This window comes from Oncorhynchus keta, unplaced genomic scaffold (assembly GCF_023373465.1).
Source record: "Oncorhynchus keta strain PuntledgeMale-10-30-2019 unplaced genomic scaffold, Oket_V2 Un_contig_238_pilon_pilon, whole genome shotgun sequence".
Lineage (NCBI taxonomy): Eukaryota > Metazoa > Chordata > Actinopteri > Salmoniformes > Salmonidae > Oncorhynchus > Oncorhynchus keta.
This window is the reverse complement of record NW_026283623.1, coordinates 57,136-84,237: the sequence shown is the minus strand read 5'-3', so window position 1 is coordinate 84,237 and position 27,102 is coordinate 57,136. Positions and strand designations below refer to the sequence as shown.

Genomic DNA, 27,102 nt, shown 5'->3' with positions numbered 1-27,102 from the left:
TAAACTCACTAGGGAGGGTTTGGGGTTTAAGTGACAAGTGCAATAGCAAAAAGATGAGCAATATAAAATAAAATAAAATTTGTTAGTGTGTGTTAAATATTTGAACATTTTGTATAGTTAACATCCCTGCATAACATCAGTTCTCACATCTTCAGGAGTCATTCCTTGACCCCGGCAATAAGTCTCCGTGGCCCAAATTATTCCCTTTTAATAGTACACTGCTTTTGACCAGGGCTCACATAGGGTAGTGCACTATAGAGGGAATAAGATGCCAATTGGGAGGAAAACCCCCTGGACCCATTGACCAATAGAAGAGAAGCAGGAAGTAGCAGGTTGGATTCCAGGCACTTCTTCAGTCCAAAGTAAATACGGTCAAAAACAAAGAATATATTAACTATCCAGGTCTCATAGTGTCCGCCTCATAAGTCCTTCAGGCTTTAGTTTAGAGACGCTTCCTGGTCGACGAAATCGAAAAGAAAAAAAAAGAAAAAAAAGAAAAAAAAATTCGGTCAGCCCAAAAAGACCCCTTGAACTTTGGATTTGAGGTCAGGGTTCAAAGGTCGTAGGTCACTCCTATGACCATGGGAGACCGAACACGGAAGAATGGTCACAACCCTTTTACTGTTCTCCGTCTTCTGCTGTAGCCAACCGGCCAACTTCAGTCACATCCCAGGCCAGTCAGCAAGTCATGTAAAAGAGTTAACGCTTTAAGAATCCTCTACAATAAAACGGGTAGCAGGGTTGAGAGGTGTCTTCTGTTGTAGCCGCCTCAGATTGCCAGCCTCAGTCACAAGGGGAGGCCTGGCACGGCTGTCCCAGACCAGCCAGCAAGTCATGTTAAGAGTCCTGTAAACCCTGGTCGTCCCTCAGTGAGGTAGCAGGGTCGAAAGGGGTTCAACACTCCTAGCAGGGGTTGGGAGGGGGTTCAGCCCCCACACCGCCCCATTCTCCAGCAGCACATCCAAACATGTCCTCTTGTCTATCAGCTTTCACGAGCTACCTGAAACCATAGTAAATCACAAACCATAAATCAGCATCTGGAGCTTTCAGCATAAAAACAATATGGAGGAACAATCACATAAAATTATTTATATAATCTACTACACTTTGAGGAGGTTTACCAGACACATAATCTACTACAGGAGGTTTACCAGACACATAATCTACTACAGGAGGTATACCAGACACATAATCTACCACAGGAGGTTTACCAGACACATAATCTACCACAGGAGGTTTACCAGACACATAATCTACCAAAGGAGGTTTACCAGACACATAATCTACCACAGGAGGTTTACCAGACACATAATCTACTACAGGAGGTTTACCAGACACATAATCTACTACAGGAGGTTTACCAGACACATAATCTACCACAGGAGGTAATTACCACAGGAGGTATACCAGACACATAATCTACCACAGGAGGTTTACCAGACACATAATCTACCACAGGAGGTTTACCAGACACATAATCTACTACAGGAGGTTTACCAGACACATAATCTACTACAGGAGGTTTACCAGACACAATCTACCACAGGAGGTTTACCAGACACATAATCTACTACAGGAAGTTTACCAGACACATAATCTACTACAGGAAGTTTACCAGACACATAATCTACTACAGGAAGTTTACCAGACACATAATCTACCACAGGAGGTTTACCAGACACATAATCTACTACAGGAGGTTTACCAGACACAATCTACTACAGGAGGTATACCAGACACAATCTACCACAGGAGGTTTACCAGACACATAATCTACTACAGGAAGTTTACCAGACACATAATCTACTACAGGAGGTTTACCAGACACATAATCTACCACAGGAGGTCTACCAGACACATAATCTACTACAGGAGGTCTACCAGACACATAATCTACCACAGGAGGTCTACCAGACACATAATCTACCACAGGAGGTTTACCAGACACATAATCTACTACAGGAGGTTTACCAGACACATAATCTACTACAGGAGGTATACCAGACACAATCTACCACAGGAGGTTTACCAGACACATAATCTACTACAGGAAGTTTACCAGACACATAATCTACTACAGGAGGTTTACCAGACACATAATCTACTACAGGAGGTTTACCAGACACATAATCTACTACAGGAGGTTTACCAGACACATAATCTACTACAGGAGGTTTACCAGACACATAATCTACTACAGGAGGTTTACCAGACACATAATCTACCACAGGAGGTTTACCAGACACATAATCTACCACAGGAGGTTTACCAGACACATAATCTACCACAGGAGGTTTACCAGACACATAATCTACCACAGGAGGTTTACCAGACACATAATCTACCACAGGAGGTTTACCAGACACATAATCTACTACAGGAGGTTTACCAGACACATAATCTACTACAGGAGGTTTACCAGACACATAATCTACTACAGGTTTACCAGACACATATTAAGAGTAGTCTGGGACTAAGAATCCTTTGATTCCACGTTGAGATTGTTTTTAAATCCACGACTTCTAGGCTTAAATTTGCATCCGGAAACAGCTCCTAAATTACCTTGTATTAACTATCATTTTTTTTATTTTTTAAAAATTCAATCAATCAACGAGAAATCAAATCCCTTAAGTAGACAAATATGTTAACAACAAGTCACAATGTCATACTTACTGTCCTCGTCTGAGTCAAAGCCGAAAAGGGTTGCGCACTTCTTCAGCGAGACGTGCGTCTGCAACTCTTCTCCTCTGTCGAAGGACAAGAAACACTTGGCACAGCGCTGCCTATGGACGGACGGTGTCGCCGTGGTCCCCGACGCCTCCGCCACGAGGTCCGGGCGCGTCGGAGAGAAGCGAGGGGTCCAGGACATCTCTTTCCTGCGTTTTGGCATGGTGGTGTAACGCTCGTCTAGGTAAGCCGTGGGTGGAGGCCGGATGTATGGCCTGTTGTTCATCTTCCCAAAGAAAGTTGAGTTTTTCGTTTCCTCCTTGATAGGGGGTTTGGGAGTATTTGTAGGGGCTTTGGGAGTATTTGTAGGGGCTTTGGGAGTATTTGTAGGGGCTTTGGGAGTATTTGTAGGGGGTTTGGGAGTATTTGTAGGGGCTTTGGGAGTATTTGTAGGGGCTTTGGGAGTATTTGTAGGGGCTTTGGGAGTATTTGTAGGGGCTTTGGGAGTAGCGGGTTTATGATTTCGTGGGTCACATTTCTTGGATTTGGAAACTGTACTCGTATTAAGACTTTTCTGGTATTTTGGCGATTCTTTAGTGATGTCCTTTAAGTGTCCGTTAACCATCTTCTGGTCACAGACATTGCTAGCTGTTGAGTCTGATGTTTCCACCAATGGTTTATCATCTTCTTCCTTTGATTTACTTCCTACCACTTCTGTGACTTCATTAACATGTGTCTCTGGACCAGAGGTCTTTGACTTCACAGGTTTTTTTGCTAGGCCTTCCTGGGTTCTTTGCTAACAGGCCCCTTGGGTTCTTTGCTAACAGGCCCCTTGGGTTCTTTGCTAACAGGCCCCTTGGGTTCTTTGCTAACAGGCCCCTTGGGTTCTTTGCTAACAGGCCCCTTGGGTTCTTTGCTAACAGGCCCCTTGGGTTCTTTGCTAACAGGCCCCTTGGGTTCTTTGCTAACAGGCCCCTTGGGTTCTTTGCTAACAGGCCCCTTGGGTTCTTTGCTAACAGGCCCCTTGGGTTCTTTGCTAACAGGCCCCTTGGGTTCTTTGCTAACAGGCCTCTTGGGTTCTTTGCTAACAGGCCTCTTGGGTTCTTTGCTAACAGGCCTCTTGGGTTCCTTAACTCTTTGTTTCTTTAGAACTCGTGTTTTCTTTAACTTCTCGGTCACCATGGGTAATTTCTCGGTGACTTTCGGAGTGACGGTGGGAGGAACAGGTTGGGTGTCCTCGTCTGTGCTAACGCTTGACATCTTCCTGGGGTCTTTTCCAACACTCGGTTTCTTTACAAGTTGCGTTTTCTCTAACTTTTCTGTCACTTTTGTGTCGGTAGCTGGATCCAGTTGGGTATCTTTTTCTTTGCTAACGTTCGGTTTCTTAATAACTCGCATTTTCTTCAACTTGTTTATAATTTTTAGCTTTTTGGTAACTTTTTCAGTGGCGGTAATCGTGGTGGAGGTGGTTGGACCAGTTGGGGTATAATTGTCTTCGCTAATGTTCTGTCTCTTTACAGCCCACGCTTTCTTTACCTTTTGAATCATCTTTAACTTCTTGCTCGCTTGCTCAGCTTTTTCATTGGACGTGGTGACGGGAGTGTTTGGAGCGTCCATTTTCTTACCAACACACCATTTCCTCTTAACCTGCAATTTCCTCAACCTATTTGTTACCTTTACAGAGGCGGTAGAGGGGTCAGTAGTACGAGGATCCGTGTCTCTATGAACATGCCGTTTCTTCGCGACCTGTGTTTTCTTTAACGTCTTGGTCAAGTCATACTTCCTGGTTACCTTAGTAGTGAGGTCAATTGCCGATCCCTCCTTTTCTCTAAGAGGCCATCGTCTCTTAACACCCTGCATCATCTTCCGTAGCTTATTCCTCCCCGTCTTACACGGTTTAGTCACGTTAACAGAGGTGGTATTGGTGACGAGGGTAGAGGAAACCGATTCATCCTTCCCTTCCTTTGGAAGACGATAGTGTTCTAGTTCGTGGCGGTTCAGCTCCGGAAGACAAGCCAAGCGCTCCCGACAACCTGGGAAGCAGCACACTGCCAGGAGCGGCTGATGGGTCTTCGCGTGGTTCCTCATTTCTGTCGCTGCACTGAACCGGGCTTTACATCCATCATGTAGACAGGGATGCCTGGGAATTCCTTTGTGCCATAAAATGTGGTGCTGGTAATGCTGTAAAGTCAAAACGGGTTTCTTGCAAATATTGCATTTGCCATTCCCGTGACGGAACGTCGTTTCCAAGGGTTTGGCGTCGCCGCGGTGATCGTCCAGAATATGTCCGAGGAGAGAACGCCGTTTTCCAGTGAATATCTCTGTGCATCCCTCCACAGGGCAGCTGCCGGGAGTCTCCTTACCCTGAACTGAGGTCTCTAGAGGTGAAACTGAAAGCCTATCCTGTGTTACCGATACAGCCTGAGATTCTGTGTTGTCCTCCATGGTCTTTGCCGAGGGACAGGGTTTCTCCTCTTCTTCCGAAAACTTTGTCAGAGTAGAGGGACAGGGTTTCTCCTCTTCTTCCGAAAACTTTGTCAGAGTAGAGGGACAGGGTTTCTCCTCTTCTTCCGAAAACTTTGTCAGAGGAGAGGAGCAGGTTCCCCCTTGTTCACCTGTCAATGTCTTCGCCAGAGAAGTAGCGATCTCCACGGGTTCTTCCCTCTGTTCCAGAGCCGAGTGCTCCTCCTCTTGCCTCCCACTGATCTCTTCTTGTTCCTCTGCCTGAGTATCGCCATCACCCTCAGTTCCTTCAACCTTAACGCGTCTTCTGCCCCTCTGTCCATTGACCCTCTGGGTCGACTGCTTGCCTTCAGACTCTTCTGTTGCGAGTTTAGTATCTGATGAAGGTTGAGAGTCAGTTGAGAGCCTATTGGTCGACAGTAGATTAGGGTTAGACCGTAGCTTCCTGCGATCCGGTGGAGTTGACTCCGAGGAGTTTATAGAGGAGATCCTATTGGTGGACCGTAGCTTCCTGTAATCCGGAGGTGTTGACTCTGTGGAGTTTACAGGGATCCTCTTGCGTCCCCGTCTCCCCCTCTGCGTTGAGCGTCCAGGCGTGTCTGACATCCCAGCTTTACAGTTCTCACGGACCTCCTCAATATCAGGCGGTAGGTTTCCTTTTTTCAACTTGTCGATGTGCTGGGACAGATGCATCATAGCGAGCAGGTCGTTTTTGAACAGCATCCTACAGAACATACATTGGTCCCTGCGGAAGTGGTACATGGCGTGGGCAATAACACGTTTGCCTTTGAAAACCTTGTTGCAGAGACTACAGCGATATGCCAGTGGGCTGTTCTCATTTTCCTGTGGGGTGCCATCTCCAGGAGTTTGTCCGATATCCCCAGAGACAGTTGGGTTGTCCTTTGTGAATTTTGGGGTGTCCTGTGGAGGGTTTTCAGTGACTTTTGAGGGGTCTTTGGAGTCCTGTGACGTGTCTTCAGGGACTCTTGGGGTGACCTTTGGAGTGTGAGCACTTTCAGTGACTTTCGGGTTGACCAGTGAATTGTACTGTGTGTCCTGTGGGGTGTCTTCAGTAACCATTGAGGTGTCTTCATTGACTTGTGTGTTCTGTGGGGTGTCCTCTGGGACCTTTTGAGTATCCACATGTACTTTAAGGGTGTCCTCAGAGACCATCGGGGTATCTCTCCTGACCTTTGAGGTGTCTTTGGGTTCCTGTGACGTCTCTTCAGGGACTCTTAGGGTGTCCCCATTGTTCTGTGTGGCACTACGTGTGTCCTTGGTGAACTCTTCAGAGACCATTGGGGCATCCACTGTGAACTGTAGGGTGTCTGCAGTGTTTTGAATTTGTAGGGCGTCCTCAATGTGCTCAAAGGTATCTACAGTGACTTCCTGGCTGTCTACAGTGACTTCCTGGCTGTCTACAGTGACTTCCTGGCTGTCTACAGTAACTTCCCGGCTTCCCTCAATTCCCTCCGAGCTGTCCTCCTCTATGTTCTGTGGTAGTGTGTCCACAGCCTCTGGAGTATCCACCGTGGCTTTTGTGCGGTCCTCAGTAGCCTGTGGGGTGACCTCAGTGAAAGTGACCTTCAGGGTGTCCTCTGCGAGTTGTCTTATGTCCTGTGTATTCTGTGGGGGGTCTTCAGTGAACTGAGGGGTGTCATTGTGCTGTGTCGAGTCCACAGGGAACTCTGGAGTACCCACAGTGCCTTTCAGAGGGTGCTCAAGCTGCCGGGTCTCATCAGTGAGCCGTGGGAAGCTCTCAGCGGCCATTGGGATATCCTCCGGCTCCGTGTTTTGTGAGGTACCTTTAATGTCCAGTTGGGTGTGTCGAGTGTCCATGTTTTCCTGGATGTCTGTAGTGTCCTGTGGGGTGACTTTGGTTATTTTTGAAGTGTCCTCAAGGACCACTGTGACGGCCGTAGGGATGACTTTTTGGAGACGTTGACAGTGTCTCGCACAAAACCTTGGAGAGGACACCATCTGTGGTCTGTGGTGTCACCGTGTCGTCTCCAACGTTTTGCGCGAGACACCACCTGTGGTCTGTGGTGTCACCGACTGTTGCTTTGCGACAACATCAGAATCCGGACCCTTGGCAAACTTTTCAAACTCTCTCGCAAACGCATCCATTGAGGTATTAGCCAGCCAGCAGAAAGGAGTAAGAACAACAAGCTGCCGAGTTTCCTTTCCAGGGACGCTGCCAGTTCCACCGTCCCCCACCATTGCTTCATCCACACCAATGTTTGCTATATCCATAGCCTCTTTCAGAATATCGGTAACTTCGGACTTCCTGGACGATTCTAGAATCTCCCCGACTTCAGAAGCGGTTCGCTTTTTTGGAACATTCGTAACTTCCATTGGTTCTCTTGGAACATTCGTAACTTCCGTTGGTTCTCTTGGAACATTCGTAACTTCCGTTGGTTCTCTTGGAACATTAGTTACATATGTATTTGTTGTTCTTCTTGTGTTATTAGGAACAATTACATTCACAGAGAGAACAGATGGAATACATGTTCGCTGAGCATCGGTAGAGAATCCGTCCTCATTCTTGGGACTTTCGATGTGTTCGACAGCGCCACCTTGTGGTGTGAAAGTCGTGTCAGTCGCAGTGACAGTTTGTGAGGAGACCTCAACTTCCATTTCCACTGCAGACGTCTGGTAAAATACCCTCGAAGCGTCACACGGCACCGGCAGACAACTCGGGTTTAGGGAGGGACGGACATCTGTCGCTTTCAACAAACAGGTTTCAGTGTTCAACGTGACACCTTCCGCCTCTCGCGTCTGGGCGTAGTTGTGCAACTGCTGTATGAAGAGACTGGCGTTCTGAGCGGAAAGGAGAAACACCTCTCCGAGTCTATCCTTCACCCGATACTGTGCCTGGATTGGTGCCTTCGATTTATCACAGTTTAGAGTCACCAGTCCTTGCCTACTGAGATAATCCTCATGGAAGAACCCAAATACTTCGTTGTCAGGTAGGGAGACCTCCAGCTTTGAGTCATGAGCAGGAGATACTGCTGGTAGGTGGTTAGTAGGAGGAATCTCCTTCTGACGTTTACCTTCCTGTTCCCTCGGAGTTGTTAGACGAGCGGCCGCCATTTTATTTTGGGAGGTCACGGCATTCTTTTGTTTGGTTGTGCTTTCCTTGACTGCGGCACCAGACCGAGAGGTCTTATTGGTCTTGTCCACTGGTGTCTGCTGGGTCTTCTGCTGTGGTTTCCTCCCCGGTCGGCGACCCTTCCGGGGAGCACTGTTCTCAGCCTGGAACGTACCCTCCAGGAGCCACCGGGGTTTCCTACCCCTCCGTTTGGGAGGTTTCTTCTCCGAGAGTCTGGTCATGTGCCTATGTGGTCTGTGACCCACTTGCCCGGCCAGGTTCTCCTGCGCCATGTCCAGTTGTCTGAAGGACCGTCTGACAGAGGTGGTCTCGGCTGAGGGCTCTGTTGTTTTGACAGATGACCGCGGTCCCGGCTTCGGCCCAGGCTTCCTCCCTCTTCTTTTTATTACAGGGGGTTCAGCCAGCTTCTCAGTCTTCGTCGTCGTCACATGATTAACAGGCAGCCGCTGCGACTCGACAACAGAGGTTTTTTCCAACCTTTGAGCTTTGACACGTTTGGCTGCTACCGGCGCCGTCGAAATGTGATTCTTCTCTTCTTTTTGGAACCGCCTTTTGGGCGCTGTTACCTGGTGAAAGGGTTTAATCTGAACGTGCTTCTGTGCTGGTTTAGCCTCTACATGTTTAGGCTGCACACGCTCTGACAGGTCAGCGCTCCAGCTGCAACAGGGCTCTTTGGTGGCGGTGCTGCAGTAGTTGGACACCCACCCATCATCCTCCATCATCATCCTCGCCAACGCCGCCTTCTTCTCGCTCATCAGCTTCAGGCAGTTGGTCCGGAGATTCAAAAGGTTCCAGAACTCTGGATCGAAGTAGAGACCTCTCTTCAGGGTCTGGAGGATCTCAAAGCGGATGTGGTTCCCGATGGGACCGGCTTCGACGTGGTACTCCTGGTCGGGGTGCGTGTAGAGGAGGAACACCGTTTTGTAGGCCTCCACGGTGCGTTCCAGGAAGAAGACGAGGAGGGCGCAGGCCCGGCAGACCTCCAGGTCGTTGGGGAGGAGGTAGGCTACCGTCTTGTAGATGAGGGACTTGGTGGCGGCGTCGCAGGTGTTCGTCTGGAGGGCGTGGGTGCAGAGCTCCACACAGAACTGGAGACCATCCTTTCCCAGCTGGGAGAGCAGAACAGAAATAGAACAGAAGGGGTCAGTGAATTACCCATGCTGTACAAAAACATGTATTTCTATATTTATTTATTAAATTGATATTATATATATTTTTTAGACACACAGTCAGGTCCAAAATGATAGGCATCCTTGATAAACTCTCAGTCAAAACCCCCAAATAAAAGCCATGACTTCTATTCATCTCTCTAGTCGGCACAGTAATCAGATGAAAACAAACCAAAGCCATGACTTCTATTCATCTCTCTAGTCGGCACAGTAATCCTCAACAAGCATCTGAAGAACGCTGACCTAAGCCAAATGACACCGGAGATGGAGGTACAAGCCACCCAAGCTTTTCACATCATCCTCTACCACAACAACTCCATTACATCTGAACAAACAAAAATGGCAGCTGGAATGTCAGCACTAAAATCACCAATCACAGGAGTTCCTGGCTCACCTCTGCAAGGATCACTCTAATGAAAGAGAATATGGATCTGATGTTGGTGGCCGACAGCAGCAAGCGCTGACTCTCTTCCAGGAAGGCCTGTTTGGAAGGGTTGACCCGCAGGCGGAGTCGACTCCATATGAACACCAAATCCCTGGAAGAGGAAGTGATTTAATAACAATTATTTTTTTTAATCCACTTCATTAATAAAAACATTAATTATTACTGGGGGTTAAAAAAATAATTAAAAAAAGTCTGTTTATTCATTAGCGGACTCTATTAAAAACCTGGGTTTGTAAATCAGATCCCAACAGGGGGAGAAGGAAGTGGTCCAAGATCAATCAATGTTGTCTATAAAGCCCCATTAATGTCAACAGGTGCTGAACGGTAACCAGGCCTAGGAAAACCCCAAAGAACAAGCAGGATAAATACTTATCAGTACTTCGTGCGCGCCCTATTTAGGCCCCGATGTTTTTAACACAGACCAGTATATACATGTCTTTGTAAAACAGACCAAATAAATACATGTACCCCTGATGTAGAACACAGACCAGTATGATACATGTCTCCCCTGATGTAGAACACAGACCAGTATGATACATGTCTCCCTGGTGTAGAACACAGACCAGTATGATACATGTCTCCCCTGATGTAGAACACAGACCAGTATGATACATGTCTCCCCTGATGTAGAACACAGACCAGTATGATACATGTCTCCCTGATGTAGAACACAGACCAGTATGATACATGTCTCCCCTGATGTAGAACACAGACCAGTATGATACATGTCTCCCCTGATGTAGAACACAGACCAGTATGATACATGTCTCCCTGATGTAGAACACAGACCAGTATGATACATGTCTCCCTGATGTAGAACACAGACCAGTATGATACATGTCTCCCCGATGTAGAACACAGACCAGTATGATACATGTCTCCCCTGATGTAGAACACAGACCAGTATGATGTGTATAGACAGTGACGAGGCTCACCACATGCAGTACATGTCTCCCCGGTGTAGCTGCTGAGAGAGGAACGCTGTGCACAGGGCCAGGAGCGTCTCGTCGCTCTCCTCACTCTCTGTGTTACACACGATATCCACAGCGTCCTGACCGTCGATGTCAGACATCTACAGGTAGAGAGAGAGAGAAGAAGAAATGGTGACATCATTCAAGTATTTATACGGTAGATTCCAGTGGTGTCGTGGAGGACGAACGCAGGGCAACGCCGTTTGGGGAGCGTTACTTTACTCCCGCTACACCGGCTAATTCTCCCCGCTACACCGGCTATTCTCCCCGCTACACCGGCTATCCCTCCCCGCTACACCGGCTATTCCCTCCCCGCTACACCGGCTATTCTCCCGCTACACCGGCTATTCTCCCCGCTACACCGGCTATTCCTCCCCGCTACACCGGCTATTCCCCAACCGCTACACCGGCTATTCCTCCCCGCTACACCGGCTATTCCTCCCCGCTACACCGGCTATTCCTCCCCGCTACACCGGCTATTCCTCCCGCTGCACCGGCTATTCCTCCCGCTACACCGGCTATTCCTCCCCGCTACACCTCCCCCCGCTACACCGGCTATTCCCCCCCGCTACCCCGGCTATTCCCCCCCGCTACACCGGCTATTCCCCCCCGCTACACCGGCTATTCCTCCCCGCTACACCGGCTAATTCTCCCCGCTACACCGGCTATTCCTCCCCGCTACACCGGCTATTCCTCCCCGCTACACCGGCTATTCCTCCCCGCTACACCGGCTATTCCTCCCCGCTACACCGGCTAATGGGAGTACTGGTCCCCTTCTAGCAGGCTAGCAGAAATGACTATTCTCCTACCTGTAGTCAGCAATCCCATCCACCCCCATACATGACCTACTAAACCTTCCAAACCCAACTCCAAATATGGACTGCAACAAACACATTTGGGAATTAGTTCCTCCACATCATCTTTGTCAAAACCTCATCCTCTCATCTCTACTGTAGATCCCAGCTAATCAGTCCATCCTCTCATCTCTACATCCTAGCTATCAAATGACTATCCTGTCTCTCTACATGTAGATCCCAGCTAGCATATCCACCCCATCCTCTCATCTCTTCCACTGGATCCCAGCTAGCATATCAGTTCATCCTCTCAACATCCCAGCTATCATATCAGTCCATCCTCTCATCTCTATGGACTGCAACAAACATCATTTGGGAATTAGTTATCTGCTTGTATTAGTGATCTTGATCAAGACATATCAGTCATCTTTGTCAAAACCTCATCCATCCTCTCATCCCTACTGTAGATCCCAGCTAGCATATCAGTCCATCCTCTCATCCCTACTGTAGATCCCAGCTAGCATATCAGTCCATCCTCTCATCCCTACTGTAGATCCCATCTAGCATATCAGTCCATCCTCTCATCTCTACTGTAGATCCCAGCTAGCATATCAGTCCATCCTCTCATCTCTACATCCCAGCTAGCATATCAGTCCATCCTCTCATCTCTACTGTAGATCCCAGCTAGCATATCAGTCCATCCTCTCATCTCTACTGTAGATCCCAGCTAGCATCAGTCCATCCTCTCTACTGTAGATCCCAGCTAGCATATCAGTCCATCCTCTCATCTCTACTGTAGATCCCAGCTAGCATATCAGTCCATCCTCTCATCTCTACTGTAGATCCCATCTAGCATATCAGTCCATCCTCTCATCTCTACATCCCAGCTAGCATATCAGTTCATCCTCTCATCCCTACTGTAGATCCCATCTAGCATATCAGTCCATTCTCTCATCTCTACATCCCAGCTAGCATATCAGTCCATCCTCTCATCTCTACTGTAGATCCCATCTAGCATATCAGTCCATCCTCTCATCTCTACTGTAGATCCCATCTAGAATATCAGTCCATCCTCTCATCTCTACTGTAGATCCCATCTAGCATATCAGTCCATCCTCTCATCTCTACATCCCAGCTAGCATATCAGTCCATCCTCTCATCTCTACTGTAGATCCCATCTAGCATATCAGTCCATCCTCTCATCTCTACTGTAGATCCCATCTAGCATATCAGTCCATCCTCTCATCTCTACATCCCAGCATATCAGTCCATCCTCTCATCTCTACATCCCAGCTAGCATATCAGTCCATCCTCTCATCTCTACATCCCAGCTAGTATCAGTCCATCCTCATCTCTACTGTAGATCCCAGCTAGCATATCAGTTCATCCTCTCATCTCTACATCCCAGCTAGCATATCAGTTCATCCTCTCATCTCTACATCCCAGTAGATCCCATCTCTAGCATATATCAGTCCATCCTCTCATCTCTACTGTAGATCCCATCTAGCATATCAGTTCATCCTCTCATCTCTAGCATATCAGATCCTCCAGCTAGCATATCAGTCCATCCTCTCATCTCTACTGTAGATCCCAGCTAGCATATCAGTCCATCCTCTCATCTCTACATCCCAGCTAGCATATCAGTCCATCCTCTCTCTACTGTAGATCCCAGCTAGCATATCAGTCCATCCTCTCATCTCTACTGTAGATCCCAGCTAGCATATCAGTCCATCCTCTCATCCCTACTGTAGATCCCAGCTAGCATATCAGTCCATCCTCTCATCCCTACTGTACATCCCAGCTAGCATATCAGTCCATCCTCTCATCTCTACTGTAGATCCCAGCTAGCATATCAGTCCATCCTCTCATCTCTACATCCCAGCTAGCATATCAGTCATCCTCTCATCTCTACTGTAGATCCCAGCTAGCATATCAGTTCATCCTCTCATCTCTACATCCCAGCTAGATCCCATCATCTCTACTGTAGATCCCAGCTAGCATATCAGTCCATCCTCTCATCTCTACTGTAGATCCCAGCTAGCATATCAGTTCATCCTCTCATCTCTACTGTAGATCCCAGCTAGCATATCAGTTCATCCTCTCATCTCTACATCCCAGCTAGCATATCAGTCCATCCTCTCATCTCTACTGTACATCCCATCTAGCATATTAGTCCATCCTCTCATCTCTACTGTAGATCCCATCTAGCATATCAGTTCATCCTCTCATCTCTACTGTAGATCCCAGCTAGCATATCAGTCCATCCTCTCATCTCTACTGTAGATCCCAGCTAGCATATCAGTTCATCCTCTCATCTCTACATCCCAGCTAGCATATCAGTCCATCCTCTCATCTCTACTGTAGATCCCAGCTAGCATATCAGTCCATCCTCTCATCTCTACTGTAGATCCCATCTAGCATATCAGTTCATCCTCTCATCTCTACATCCCAGCTAGCATATCAGTCCATCCCTACTGTAGATCCCATAGCATATCAGTCCATCCTCTCATCTCTACTGTACATCCCAGCTAGCATATCAGTTCATCCTCTCATCTCTACATCCCAGCTAGCATATCAGTCCATCCTCTCATCTCTACTGTAGATCCCATCTAGCATATCAGTCCATCCTCTCATCTCTACTGTAGATCCCATCTAGCATATCAGTCCATCCTCTCATCTCTACTGTAGATCCCAGCTAGCATATCAGTCCATCCTCTCATCTCTACTGTACATCCCAGCTAGCATCAGTCCATCCTCTCATCTCTACTGTAGATCCCAGCTAGCATATCAGTCCATCCTCTCATCTCTACTGTAGATCCCAGCTAGCATATCAGTTCATCCTCTCATCTCTACTGTACATCCCAGCTAGCATATCAGTCCATCCTCTCATCTCTACTGTAGATCCCAGCTAGCATATCAGTTCATCCTCTCATCTCTACTGTACATCCCAGCTAGCATATCAGTCCATCCTCTCATCTCTACATCCCAGCTAGCATATCAGTCCATCCTCATCTCTACTGTAGATCCCAGCTAGCATATCAGTCCATCCTCTCATCTCTACTGTAGATCCCAGCTAGCATATCAGTTCATCCTCTCATCCCTACTGTAGATCCCAGCTAGCATATCAGTTCATCCTCTCATCTCTACTGTAGATCCCAGCTAGCATATCAGTCCATCCTCTCATCTCTACTGTAGATCCCAGCTAGCATATCAGTTCATCCTCTCATCTCTACTGTAGATCCCAGCTAGCATATCAGTTCATCCTCTCATCTCTACTGTGGATCCCAGCTAGCATATCAGTTCATCCTCTCATCTCTACATCCCAGCTAGCATATCAGTCCATCATCTCTACTGTAGATCCCAGCTAGCATATCAGTCCATCCTCTCATCTCTACTGTAGATCCCAGCTAGCATATCATTTCATCCTCTCATCTCTACTGTAGATCCCAGCTAGCATATCAGTTCATCCTCTCATCTCTACATCCCAGCTAGCATATCAGTCCATCCTCTCATCTCTACTGTACATCCCATCTAGCATATTAGTCCATCCTCTCATCTCTACTGTAGATCCCATCTAGCATATCAGTTCATCCTCTCATCATCGCTACTGTAGATCCCAGCTAGCATATCAGTCCATCCTCTCATCTCTACTGTAGATCCCAGCTAGCATATCAGTTCATCCTCTCATCTCTACATCCCAGCTAGCATATCAGTCCATCCTGTCATCTCTACTGTAGATCCCAGCTAGCATATCAGTCCATCCTCTCATCTCTACTGTAGATCCCATCTAGCATATCAGTTCATCCTCTCATCTCTACATCCCAGCTAGCATATCCTCAGTCCATCCTCTCATCTCTACTGTACATCCCAGCTAGCATATCAGTCCATCCTCTCATCTCTACTGTACATCCCATCTAGCATATCAGTTCATCCTCTCATCTCTACTGTAGATCCCATCTCATCTCTACATCCCAGCTAGCATATCAGTCCATCCTCTCATCTCTACATCCCAGCTAGCATATCAGTCCATCCTCTCATCTCTACTGTAGATCCCAACTAGCATATCAGTCCATCCTCTCATCTCTACTGTAGATCCCAGCTAGCATATCAGTCCATCCTCTCATCTCTACTGTACATCCCAGCTAGCATATCAGTTCATCCTCTCATCTCTACATCCCAGCTAGCATATCAGTTCATCCTCTCATCTCTACTGTAGATCCCATCTAGCATATCAGTCCATCCTCTCATCTCTACTGTAGATCCCATCTAGCATATCAGTTCATCCTCTCATCTCTACACCCCAGCTAGCATATCAGTCCATCCTCTCATCTCTACTGTAGATCCCAGCTAGCATATCAGTCCATCCTCTCATCTCTACTGTAGATCCCAGCTAGCATATCAGTTCATCCTGTCATCCCTACTGTAGATCCCAGCTAGCATATCAGTTCATCCTCTCATCTCTACATCCCAGCTAGCATATCAGTCCATCCTCTCATCTCTACATCCCAGCTAGCATATCAGTCCATCCTCTCATCCCTACTGTAGATCCCATCTAGCATATCAGTTCATCCTCTCATCTCTACTGTAGATCCCATCTAGCATATCAGTCCATCCTCTCATCTCTACATCCCAGCTAGCATATCAGTTCATCCTCTCATCCCTACTGTAGATCCCATCTAGCATATCAGTCCATCCTCTCATCTCTACTGTAGATCCCATCTAGCATATCAGTCCATCCTCTCATCTCTACATCCCAGCTAGCATATCAGTCCATCCTCTCATCTCTACTGTAGATCCCAGCTAGCATATCAGTTCATCCTCTCATCTCTACTGTAGATCCCAGCTAGCATATCAGTCCATCCTCTCATCTCTACTGTAGATCCCATCTAGCATATCAGTCCATCCTCTCATCTCTACTGTAGATCCCAGCTAGCATATCAGTTCATCCTCTCATCTCTACTGTAGATCCCATCTAGCATATCAGTCCATCCTCTCATCTCTACATCCCAGCTAGCATATCAGTTCATCCTCTCATCCCTACTGTAGATCCCATCTAGCATATCAGTCCATTCTCTCATCTCTACATCCCAGCTAGCATATCAGTCCATCCTCTCATCTCTACTGTAGATCCCATCTAGCATATCAGTTCATCCTCTCATCTCTACTGTAGATCCCATCTAGCATATCAGTCCATCCTCTCATCTCTACTGTAGATCCCATCTAGCATATCAGTCCATCCTCTCATCTCTACTGTAGATCCCATCTAGCATATCAGTCCATCCTCTCATCTCTACATCCCAGCTAGCATATCAGTCCATCCTCTCATCTCTACTGTAGATCCCATCTAGCATATCAGTCCACCCTCTCATCTCTACTGTAGATCCCATCTAGCATATCAGTCCATCCTCTCATCTCTACATCCCAGCTAGCATATCAGTCCATCCTCTCATTCCTACTGTAGATCCCATCTAGCATATCAGTCCATCCTCTCATCTCTACATCCCAGCTAGCATATCAGTTCATCCTCTCATCTCTACATCCCAGCTAGCATATCAGTTCATCCTCTCATCTCTACTGTACATCCCAGCTAGCATATCAGTCCATCCTCTCATCTCTACTGTAGATCCCAGCTAGCATATCAGTCCATCCTCTCATCTCTACTGTAGATCCCAGCTAGCATATCAGTCCATCCTCTCATCTCTACATCCCAGCTAGCATATCAGTCCATCCTCTCATCTCTACATCCCATCTAGCATATCAGTTCATCCTCTCATCTCTACATCCCAGCTAGCATATCAGTTCATCCTCTCATCTCTACATCCCAGCTAGCATATCAGTTCATCCTCTCATCTCTACATCCCAGCTAGCATATCAGTCCATCCTCTCATCTCTACTGTAGATCCCATCTAGCATATCAGTTCATCCTCTCATCTCTACATCCCAGCTAGCATATCAGTCCATCCTCTCATCTCTACTGTAGATCCCAGCTAGCATATCAGTCCATCCTCTCATCTCTACATCCCAGCTAGCATATCAGTCCATCCTCTCATCTTTACTGTAGATCCCAGCTAGCATATCAGTCCATCCTCTCATCTCTACTGTAGATCCCATCTAGCATATCAGTCCATCCTCTCATCTCTACTGTAGATCCCAGCTAGCATATCAGTTCATCCTCTCATCCCTACTGTAGATCCCAGCTAGCATATCAGTTCATCCTCTCATCTCTACTGTAGATCCCAGCTAGCATATCAGTCCATCCTCTCATCTCTACATCCCAGCTAGCATATCAGTTCATCCTCTCATCTCTACTGTGGATCCCAGCTAGCATATCAGTTCATCCTCTCATCTCTACATCCCAGCTAGCATATCAGTCCATCATCTCTACTGTAGATCCCAGCTAGCATATCAGTCCATCCTCTCATCTCTACTGTAGATCCCAGCTAGCATATCAGTTCATCCTCTCATCTCTACTGTAGATCCCAGCTAGCATATCAGTTCATCCTCTCATCTCTACATCCCAGCTAGCATATCAGTCCATCCTCTCATCTCTACTGTACATCCCATCTAGCATATTAGTCCATCCTCTCATCTCTACTGTAGATCCCATCTAGCATATCAGTTCATCCTCTCATCGCTACTGTAGATCCCAGCTAGCATATCAGTCCATCCTCTCATCTCTACTGTAGATCCCAGCTAGCATATCAGTTCATCCTCTCATCTCTACATCCCAGCTAGCATATCAGTCCATCCTCTCATCTCTACTGTAGATCCCAGCTAGCATATCAGTCCATCCTCTCATCTCTACTGTAGATCCCATCTAGCATATCAGTTCATCCTCTCATCTCTACATCCCAGCTAGCATATCAGTTCATCCTCTCATCTCCACTGTACATCCCAGCTAGCATATCAGTCCATCCTCTACTGTAGATCCCATCTAGCATATCAGTCCATCCTCTCATCTCTACTGTACATCCCAGCTAGCATATCAGTTCATCCTCTCATCTCTACATCCCAGCTAGCATATCAGTCCATCCTCTCATCTCTACTGTAGATCCCATCTAGCACATCAGTCCATCCTCTCATCTCTACTGTAGATCCCATCTAGCATATCAGTCCATCCTCTCATCTCTACTGTAGATCCCATCTAGCATATCAGTTCATCCTCTCATCTCTACATCCCAGCTAGCATATCAGTTCATCCTCTCATCTCTACTGTAGATCCCATCTAGCATATCAGTCCATCCTCTCATCTCTACTGTAGATCCCATCTAGCATATCAGTTCATCCTCTCATCTCTACACCCCAGCTAGCATATCAGTCCATCCTCTCATCTCTACTGTAGATCCCAGCTAGCATATCAGTCCATCCTCTCATCTCTACTGTAGATCCCAGCTAGCATATCAGTTCATCCTGTCATCCCTACTGTAGATCCCAGCTAGCATATCAGTTCATCCTCTCATCCCTACTGTAGATCCCAGCTAGCATATCAGTTCATCCTCTCATCTCTACTGTAGATCCCAGCTAGCATATCAGTCCATCCTCTCATCTCTACATCCCAGCTAGCATATCAGTTCATCCTCTCATCTCTACTGTGGATCCCAGCTAGCATATCAGTTCATCCTCTCATCTCTACATCCCAGCTAGCATATCAGTCCATCATCTCTACTGTAGATCCCAGCTAGCATATCAGTCCATCCTCTCATCTCTACTGTAGATCCCAGCTAGCATATCAGTTCATCCTCTCATCTCTACTGTAGATCCCAGCTAGCATATCAGTTCATCCTCTCATCTCTACATCCCAGCTAGCATATCAGTCCATCCTCTCATCTCTACTGTAGATCCCAGCTAGCATATCAGTCCATCCTCTCATCTCTACTGTACATCCCATCTAGCATATCAGTCCATCCTCTCATCTCTACTGTACATCCCATCTAGCATATCAGTCCATCCTCTCATCTCTACTGTACATCCCATCTAGCATATCAGTCCATCCTCTCATCTCTACTGTAGATCCCAGCTAGCATATCAGTCCATCCTCTCATCTCTACTGTAGATCCCATCTAGCATATCAGTTCATCCTCTCATCTCTACATCCCAGCTAGCATATCAGTCCATCCTCTCATCTCTACTGTAGATCCCAGCTAGCATATCAGTCCATCCTCTCATCTCTACTGTAGATCCCATCTAGCATATCAGTTCATCCTCTCATCTCTACATCCCAGCGAGCATATCAGTTCATCCTCTCATCTGTACTGTAGACCCCAGCTAGCATATCAGTCCATCCTCTCATCTCTACATCCCAGCTAGCATATCAGTTCATCCTCTCATCTCTACTGTAGATCCCATCTAGCATATCAGTCCATCCTCTCATCTCTACTGTAGATCCCAGCTAGCATATCAGTTCATCCTCTCATCTCTACTGTAGATCCCATCTAGCATATCAGTCCATCCTCTCATCTCTACATCCCAGCTAGCATATCAGTTCATCCTCTCATCTCTACTGTAGATCCCATCTAGCATATCAGTCCATCCTCTCATCTCTACTGTAGATCCCATCTAGCATATCAGTCCATCCTCTCATCTCTACTGTAGATCCCAGCTAGCATATCAGTTCATCCTCTCATCTCTACTGTAGATCCCATCTAGCATATCAGTTCATCCTCTCATCTCTACTGTAGATCCCATCTAGCATATCAGTTCATCCTCTCATCTCTACATCCCAGCTAGCATATCAGTTCATCCTCTCATCTCTACTGTACATCCCAGCTAGCATATCAGTCCATCCTCTACTGTAGATCCCATCTAGCATATCAGTCCATCCTCTCATCTCTACCGTACATCCCAGCTAGCATATCAGTTCATCCTCTCATCTCTACATCCCAGCTAGCATATCACTCCATCCTCTCATCTCTACTGTAGATCCCATCTCGCATATCAGTCCATCCTCTCATCTCTACTGTAGATCCCATCTAGCACATCAGTCCATCCTCTCATCTCTACTGTAGATCCCATCTAGCATATCAGTCCATCCTCTCATCTCTACTGTAGATCCCATCTAGCATATCAGTTCATCCTCTCATCTCTACATCCCAGCTAGCATATCAGTTCATCCTCTCATCTCTACATCCCAGCTAGCATATCAGTTCATCCTCTCATCTCTACATCCCAGCTAGCATATCAGTCCATCCTCTCATCTCTACATCCCAGCTAGCATATCAGTCCATCCTCTCATCTCTACTGTAGATCCCAGCTAGCATATCAGTCCATTCTCTCATCTCTACATCCCAACTAGCATATCAGTTCATCCTCTCATCTCTACATCCCAGCTAGCATATCAGTTCATCCTCTCATCTCTACTGTAGATCCCATCTAGCATATCAGTCCATCCTCTCATCTCTACATCCCAGCTAGCATATCAGTTCATCCTCTCATCTCTACTGTAGATCCCATCTAGCATATCAGTCCATCCTCTCATCTCTACATCCCAGCTAGCATATCAGTTCATCCTCTCATCTCTACTGTAGATCCTAGCTAGCATCAGTCCATCCTCTCTACTGTAGATCCCAGCTAGCATATCAGTTCATCCTCTCATCTCTACTGTAGATCCCAGCTAGCATATCAGTCCATCCTCTCTACTGTAGATCCCAGCTAGCATATCAGTCCATCCTCTCATCTCTACATCCCATCCAGCATATCAGTCCATCCTCTCGTCTCTACATCCCATCTAGCATATCAGTTCATCCTCTCATCTCTACATCCCATCTAGCATATCAGTCCATCCTCTCGTCTCTACAGTAGATCCCATCTATCAATTACAGTAATTATCCCGAGCAGTCATTAGCCCCCCTCCCCATTCCCAACATGTTATATTTAAGTCATTTAGCAGATGCTATTATCCAGAACCCGGGAATCCAAATAACCAAAGTTTGTTCTCCTCACCTCTTCGTTCATATGGCGAGGGAGCGATGCCTTCAACAGACAGGTGAGGTAGGCCTGTCGGAAGAACAGGTGTCGCCCGGCAACGGGGTGCTGAGAGCAGGTCTTAGCCAAGACCACCGCCTCGGTGAACATCTCACTGGACAGCAGGTAACGAACACGCAGCTCAAAGAAAATTGGCACCTCTGAGCCTAGGTACCGGTCCACTGTGGAGAGAGACAGGTCAAGGGTCAATGTTACACCTCTGAACCTAGGTACCGGTCCACTGTGGAGAGAGACAGGTCAAGGGTCAATGTAGCACCTCTGAGCCTAGGTACCGGTCCACTGTGGAGAGAGACAGGTCAAGGATCAATGTTGCACCTCTGAGCCTAGGTACCGGTCCACTGTGGAGAGAGACAGGTCAAGGGTCAATGTTGCACCTCTGAACCGGTCCACTGTGGAGAGAGACAGGTCAAGGGTCAATGTTGCACCTCTGAGCCTAGGTACCACTGTGGAGAGAGACAGGTCAAGGGTCAATGTTGCACCTCTCCACTGAGCAGGTCAAGGGTCAGGCACCTCTGACCGGTCCACTGTGGAGAGAGACAGGTCAAGGGTCAATGTTGCACCTCTGAGCCTAGGTACCGGTCCACTGTGGAGAGAGACAGGTCAAGGGTCAATGCTGCATCCCAAATAGTGCTCTATATTTGGGGGAAAGAAAGAAAGAGAAAGGAGTGTAACAGTAGTAAATATTAAATCCACAGAGAGAGGAACCTCCAGTTAACGGACTCCTGTCATTATAGACGGACGACTCCAGAGCAGATATTTACAGGACAGATTTCTAGTCAGTAATAAAACATGGTACATGGATGAGTATGTAGAAGTTGGTCCATGGCCCTTCCCTCTCATTCTGCCTTTCTCTCCCAGACCCTCACCTTCATCCCGGGGCAGTTGTGAGTCCTTCAGGATGGCCTGTAGTATGGGGTTAGTCCACGGTCCCTTCTCTCTGATGATCTGTCCCACCTGCAGCAGGTGGATGTTCTGGTGTCTCTCCAGCTGGGAAAAACATTCCTGAAAAAAGGAGGAAGAGGTTAGCCTGGTCCAAGATCTTACGTGCCATCTTGCCAAACTCAAGAGTGAGGTTTTAGAGCATTCCATAGAGACAGTGAGAAATGGATATGATCTGATTGGTCAGCTGATTCAAACGGATATGATCTGATTGGTCAGCTGAGTCAACACAGCCTCTTTGTGTCGTCTTGTTGACATGACAACAACCATAGGAGCTGGCAAGACAGCACAAACAGATATGGAACCAGGCTAGGAAGCAAGGGGTTGTTAAGACAACTCACCTGGAACGAATCAAGGATTTTTTTCAAGGGATCCTGCAGGATCTTATTTCTGTTCAAAAACAGCAAGAGCTCAAAAGCACTCCTGTGGAGAGAGAAAGGGGAGGGGGAGAGAAGGGGAGGGGAGAGAGGGGAGGGGGAGAGAAAGGGAAGGGGGGGGGAGAAAGGGGAGGGGGAGAGAAAGGGAGGGGGAGAGAAAGGGGAGGGGGGGGGAGAGAAGGGGAGGGGAGAGAAAGGGGAGGGGGGAGAGAAAGGGGAGGGGGAGAAAGGGGGGGGGAGAGAAAGGGGAGGGGGAGAGAAAGGGGAAGGGTGGGGAGAGAGAAAGGGGAGGGGAGAGAAAGGGGAGGGGGAGAGAAAGGGGAAGGGTGGGGAGAGAGAAAGGGGAGGGGAGAGAGAAAGGGGAGGGGGAGAGAAAGGGGAGGGGAGAGAGAAAGGGAGGGAGAAAGGGGAGGGAGAGAGAAAGGGGGGGGGGGAGAGAGGGGAAGGGGAGGGGTGTGGGGGAGAGAAAGGGGAGGGGTGTGGGGAGAGAAAGGGGAGGGGTGTGGGGGAGAGAAAGGGGAGGGGTGTGGGGAGAGAAAGGGGAGGGGTCTGTTTGAGCCTCATACCTCCTTTAATAAATGTTACAACAGGGACGGAATAACAAGGCTGAAAGGGGCGGAGTAACCCTAGAAAACAACACTCATACTGGAGATGGAGACTGGGGGTGACAGGACTATGGACCCCAAGGGGCGGAGTCACCCTAGAAAACAACACTCATACTGGAGATGGAGACTGGGGGTGACAGGACTATGGACCCCAAGGGGCGGAGTCACCCTAGAAAACAACACTCATACTGGAGATGGAGACTGGGGGTGACAGGACTATGGACCCCAAGGGGCGGAGTCACCCTAGAAAACAACACTCATACTGGAGACTGGGGGTGACAGGACTATGGACCCCAAGGGGCGGAGTCACCCTAGAAAACAACACTCATACTGGATGGAGACTGGGGGTGACAGGACTATGGACCCCAAGGGGCGGAGTCACCCTAGAAAACAACACTCATACTGGAGATGGAGACTGGGGGTGACAGGACTATGGACCCCAAGGGGCGGAGTCACCCTAGAAAACAACACTCATACTGGAGATGGAGACTGGGGGTGACAGGACTATGGACCCAAGGGGCGGAGTCACCCTAGAAAACAACACTCATACTGGAGATGGAGACTGGGGGTGACAGGACTATGGACCCCAAGGAGCAGGTAAACAAGTCAAGACTCATACTTACAGGGCAAGGCTACTCAGTGTGTAGCATACATGTTCACAGTCAGACGGGAAGCAGGCCGAGGCTTGGACAAAGGAACATAGAGCAGTCTGGAGCACCTGCAGCTGTGGCAAGGGTACCTGCCATCGTCCTGAATACACCTCCACCAACTACAGGGGAAGGGAGCAGAGGGAGGAGGGAGGAAAGGGGGTGGGGAGGGGGGAGATACAGGTAGGAAAGGGGGAGACACAGGTAGGAAAGGGGGAGATACAGGTAGGAAAGGGGGAGATACAGGTAGGAAAGGGGGAGATACAGGTAGGAAAGGGGGGAATGTACAGGTAGGAAAGGGGGGGTGTACAGGTAGGAAAGGGGGAGATACAGGTAGGAAAGGGGGAGATACAGGTAGGAAAGGGGGAGATACAGGTAGGAAAGGGGGGTACAGGTAGGAAAGGGGGGTGTACAGGTAGGAAAGGGGGGATACAGGTAGGAAAGGGGGGATACAGGTAGGAAAGGGGGGTGTACAGGTAGGAAAGGGGGGTACAGGTAGGAAAGGGGGGGGTCCCTTTACAGGTTGGAAAGGGGGGATAGCAGGTGGAAAGGGCAGGTGGGGGATACAGGTAGGAAAGGGGGGATACAGGTAGGAAAGGGGGTAGACTAGCTACAGGTAGGAAAGGGCAGGTGGGGGATACAGGTAGGAAAGGGGGGGGGATACAGGTTGGAAAGGGCAGGTGGGGGATACAGGTTGGAAAGGGGGGAGGAAAAATAAAGACAGTGGATAGGGAAACCATACCAAGACGTTGGATCGGCCCAATTAAACACAATTGTTGTCCCTTTCACTGTATCACCATCTCAACTTATTTAGTAGCAACTGAATACTTCGCTAGCTACATTATTACCAAACTAGGCCATAGTTAGTCTAACTAGACACTGTAGCTAGCTACATTATTACCTAACTAGGCCATAGTCAGACTAACTAGACACTGTAGCTAGCTACATTATTACCTAACTAGGCCAGTCAGACTAACTAGACACTGTAGCTAGCTACATTATTACCTAACTAGGCCATAGTCAGACTAACTAGACACTGTAGCTACTAGCTACATTATTACCTAACTAGGCCAGTCAGACTAACTAGACACTGTAGCGAGCTACATTATTACCTAACTAGGCCATAGTCAAGACTAACTAGACACTGTAGCTACTAGCTACATTATTACCTAACTAGGCCAGTCAGACTAACTAGACACTGTAGCTAGCTACATTATTACCTAACTAGGCCATAGTCAGACTAACTAGACACTGTAGCTACTAGCTACATTATTACCTAACTAGGCCAGTCAGACTAACTAGACACTGTAGCTACTAGCTACATTATTACCTAACTAGGCCATAGTCAGACTAACAAGACACTGTAGCTAGCTACATTATTACCTAACTAGACACTGTAGCTACTAGCTACATGATTACCTAACTAGACACTGTAGCTACTAGCTACATTATTACCTAACTAGACACTGTAGCTACTAGCTACATTATTACCTAACTAGGCCATAGTCAAGACTAACTAGACACTGTAGCTACTAGCTACATTATTACCTAACTAGGCCAGTCAGACTAACTAGACACTGTAGCTACTAGCTACATTATTACCTAACTAGGCCATAGTCAGACTAACTAGACACTGTAGCTACTAGCTACATTATTACCTAACTAGGCCAGTCAGACTAACTAGACACTGTAGCTACTAGCTACATTATTACCTAACTAGGCCAGTCAGACTAACTAGACACTGTAGCTACTAGCTACATTATTACCTAACTAGGCCAGTCAGACTAACTAGACACTGTAGCTAGCTACATTATTACCTAACTAGGCCATAGTCAGACTAACTAGACACTGTAGCTACTAGCTACATTATTACCTAACTAGGCCATAGTCAGACTAACTAGACACTGTAGCTACTAGCTACATTATTACCTAACTAGGCCATAGTCAGACTAACTAGACACTGTAGCTACTAGCTACATTATTACCTAACTAGACACTGTAGCTACTAGCTACATTATTACCTAACTAGACACTGTAGTTAGCTAAAAGTATATGTAACGTTAACGCTTCAATCTGACAAACTGTAAAAAGCAACTTCAAAACTGAAAGTGCAGACATTTAATTCCACTAGAGGCCTTATTAAACACGTCCCCGAATCTACTGTTGGTAAACTAGCAGCTAAACTAAACTAGCTAAAGTGGGAACTCAAGACAACTTGGCTAACAAGCAAGCAACCCGAAAACGACTTCACAATGCATTTTCCCCGTAGCTAGCTAGTTAGCTACTATCATGCATTTTGAAAAGGGTGAATTAGGATATAACATATGTGACATTACAGGGGGAAACAGGTTGGTTTATTGGTTGCTAGCTAGCCATTTACGGGTTGTTATCCGTCTGTTTGAGGGGGAATTAGGTTGGTTGGCTAGTTAGCCTTAGCATAGATTAGAGAAAGGAGCTCTGGCTAGCTAGCTAGCTACCGTTAGCTAGTCTGTACTGGGGAAAACAAGTCTTTTCCTCTCTCTCCCCCAGGTGTAATTCCAATACATTGCTTTACCTTACAGAACCGTACACAATATAACTTGCTTTGAAGTCCGTATTCTTCACTTGACCTGTTGACAAATAAACTCTTCAATTCTTGTTTAAAACCTTCTAACTGAAATTCACTCTCTTCTTCCGCCATACTGCTTGTCTCGCCTAGCGCGTAGCTACAAGCGGCTAAAACGCGACGCGTCCGAGCGTATCGCGGTCGAGGGATTTGATTGGATGAAACTCACGTCTGTCTTGCCCGACGGCGGAAAAAGACGTCTTGTGATTGGAGGATACTGCACATCATCTAATTTTTTTTTTTTAAACGCCCCTACATTGAAAGGTATCTTGTGTGTTTATTTATATATTATGGGTGACATTGGAACAGTGTTGCAACGTGTTTGAT

At 47.3% G+C, this 27,102-nt stretch overlaps 1 protein-coding gene and 1 long non-coding RNA gene across 2 annotated transcripts; both read right to left on the bottom strand.

Moving 5' to 3' along the window:
- Window positions 1-486: 486 nt before the first annotated feature.
- Window positions 487-26,884, bottom strand: LOC118381239 (uncharacterized). The gene is made up of 11 exons (XM_052505462.1): window positions 26,725-26,884; window positions 24,147-24,292; window positions 22,883-22,964; window positions 22,469-22,604; window positions 21,561-21,763; window positions 10,792-10,928; window positions 9,806-9,947; window positions 7,130-9,351; window positions 3,517-7,093; window positions 2,674-3,463; window positions 487-1,000 (listed from the first exon to the last, which is right to left on the bottom strand). Exons 1-11 carry the CDS (start codon window positions 26,848-26,850, stop codon window positions 990-992), a joined length of 7,572 nt encoding a protein of 2,523 aa, XP_052361422.1. The 5' UTR covers window positions 26,851-26,884; the 3' UTR covers window positions 487-989.
- Window positions 25,188-26,480, bottom strand: LOC127921885 (uncharacterized). The gene is made up of 3 exons (XR_008109871.1): window positions 26,100-26,480; window positions 25,662-25,936; window positions 25,188-25,500 (listed from the first exon to the last, which is right to left on the bottom strand). It is a non-coding gene; the product is annotated as an uncharacterized LOC127921885 (long non-coding RNA).
- Window positions 26,885-27,102: the final 218 nt, after the last annotated feature.

What these genes read in the sequence shown, in the direction of transcription:
- LOC118381239 (XM_052505462.1), bottom strand. Translation starts at nt 26,850, where the DNA reads ATGGCGGAAGAAGAGAGTGAATTTCAGTTAGAAGGTTTTAAACAAGAA. An exon ending in GGAGACATGTACTGCATGTG is followed by an intron (nt 9,948 to 10,791) that starts GTGAGCCTCGTC and finishes TTCCTCTTCCAG; the next exon opens with GGATTTGGTGTTCATATGGA. An exon ending in GCAAAGAACCCAAGGGGCCT is followed by an intron (nt 3,464 to 3,516) that starts GTTAGCAAAGAA and finishes GGGGCCTGTTAG; the next exon opens with CAAAGAACCCAGGAAGGCCT.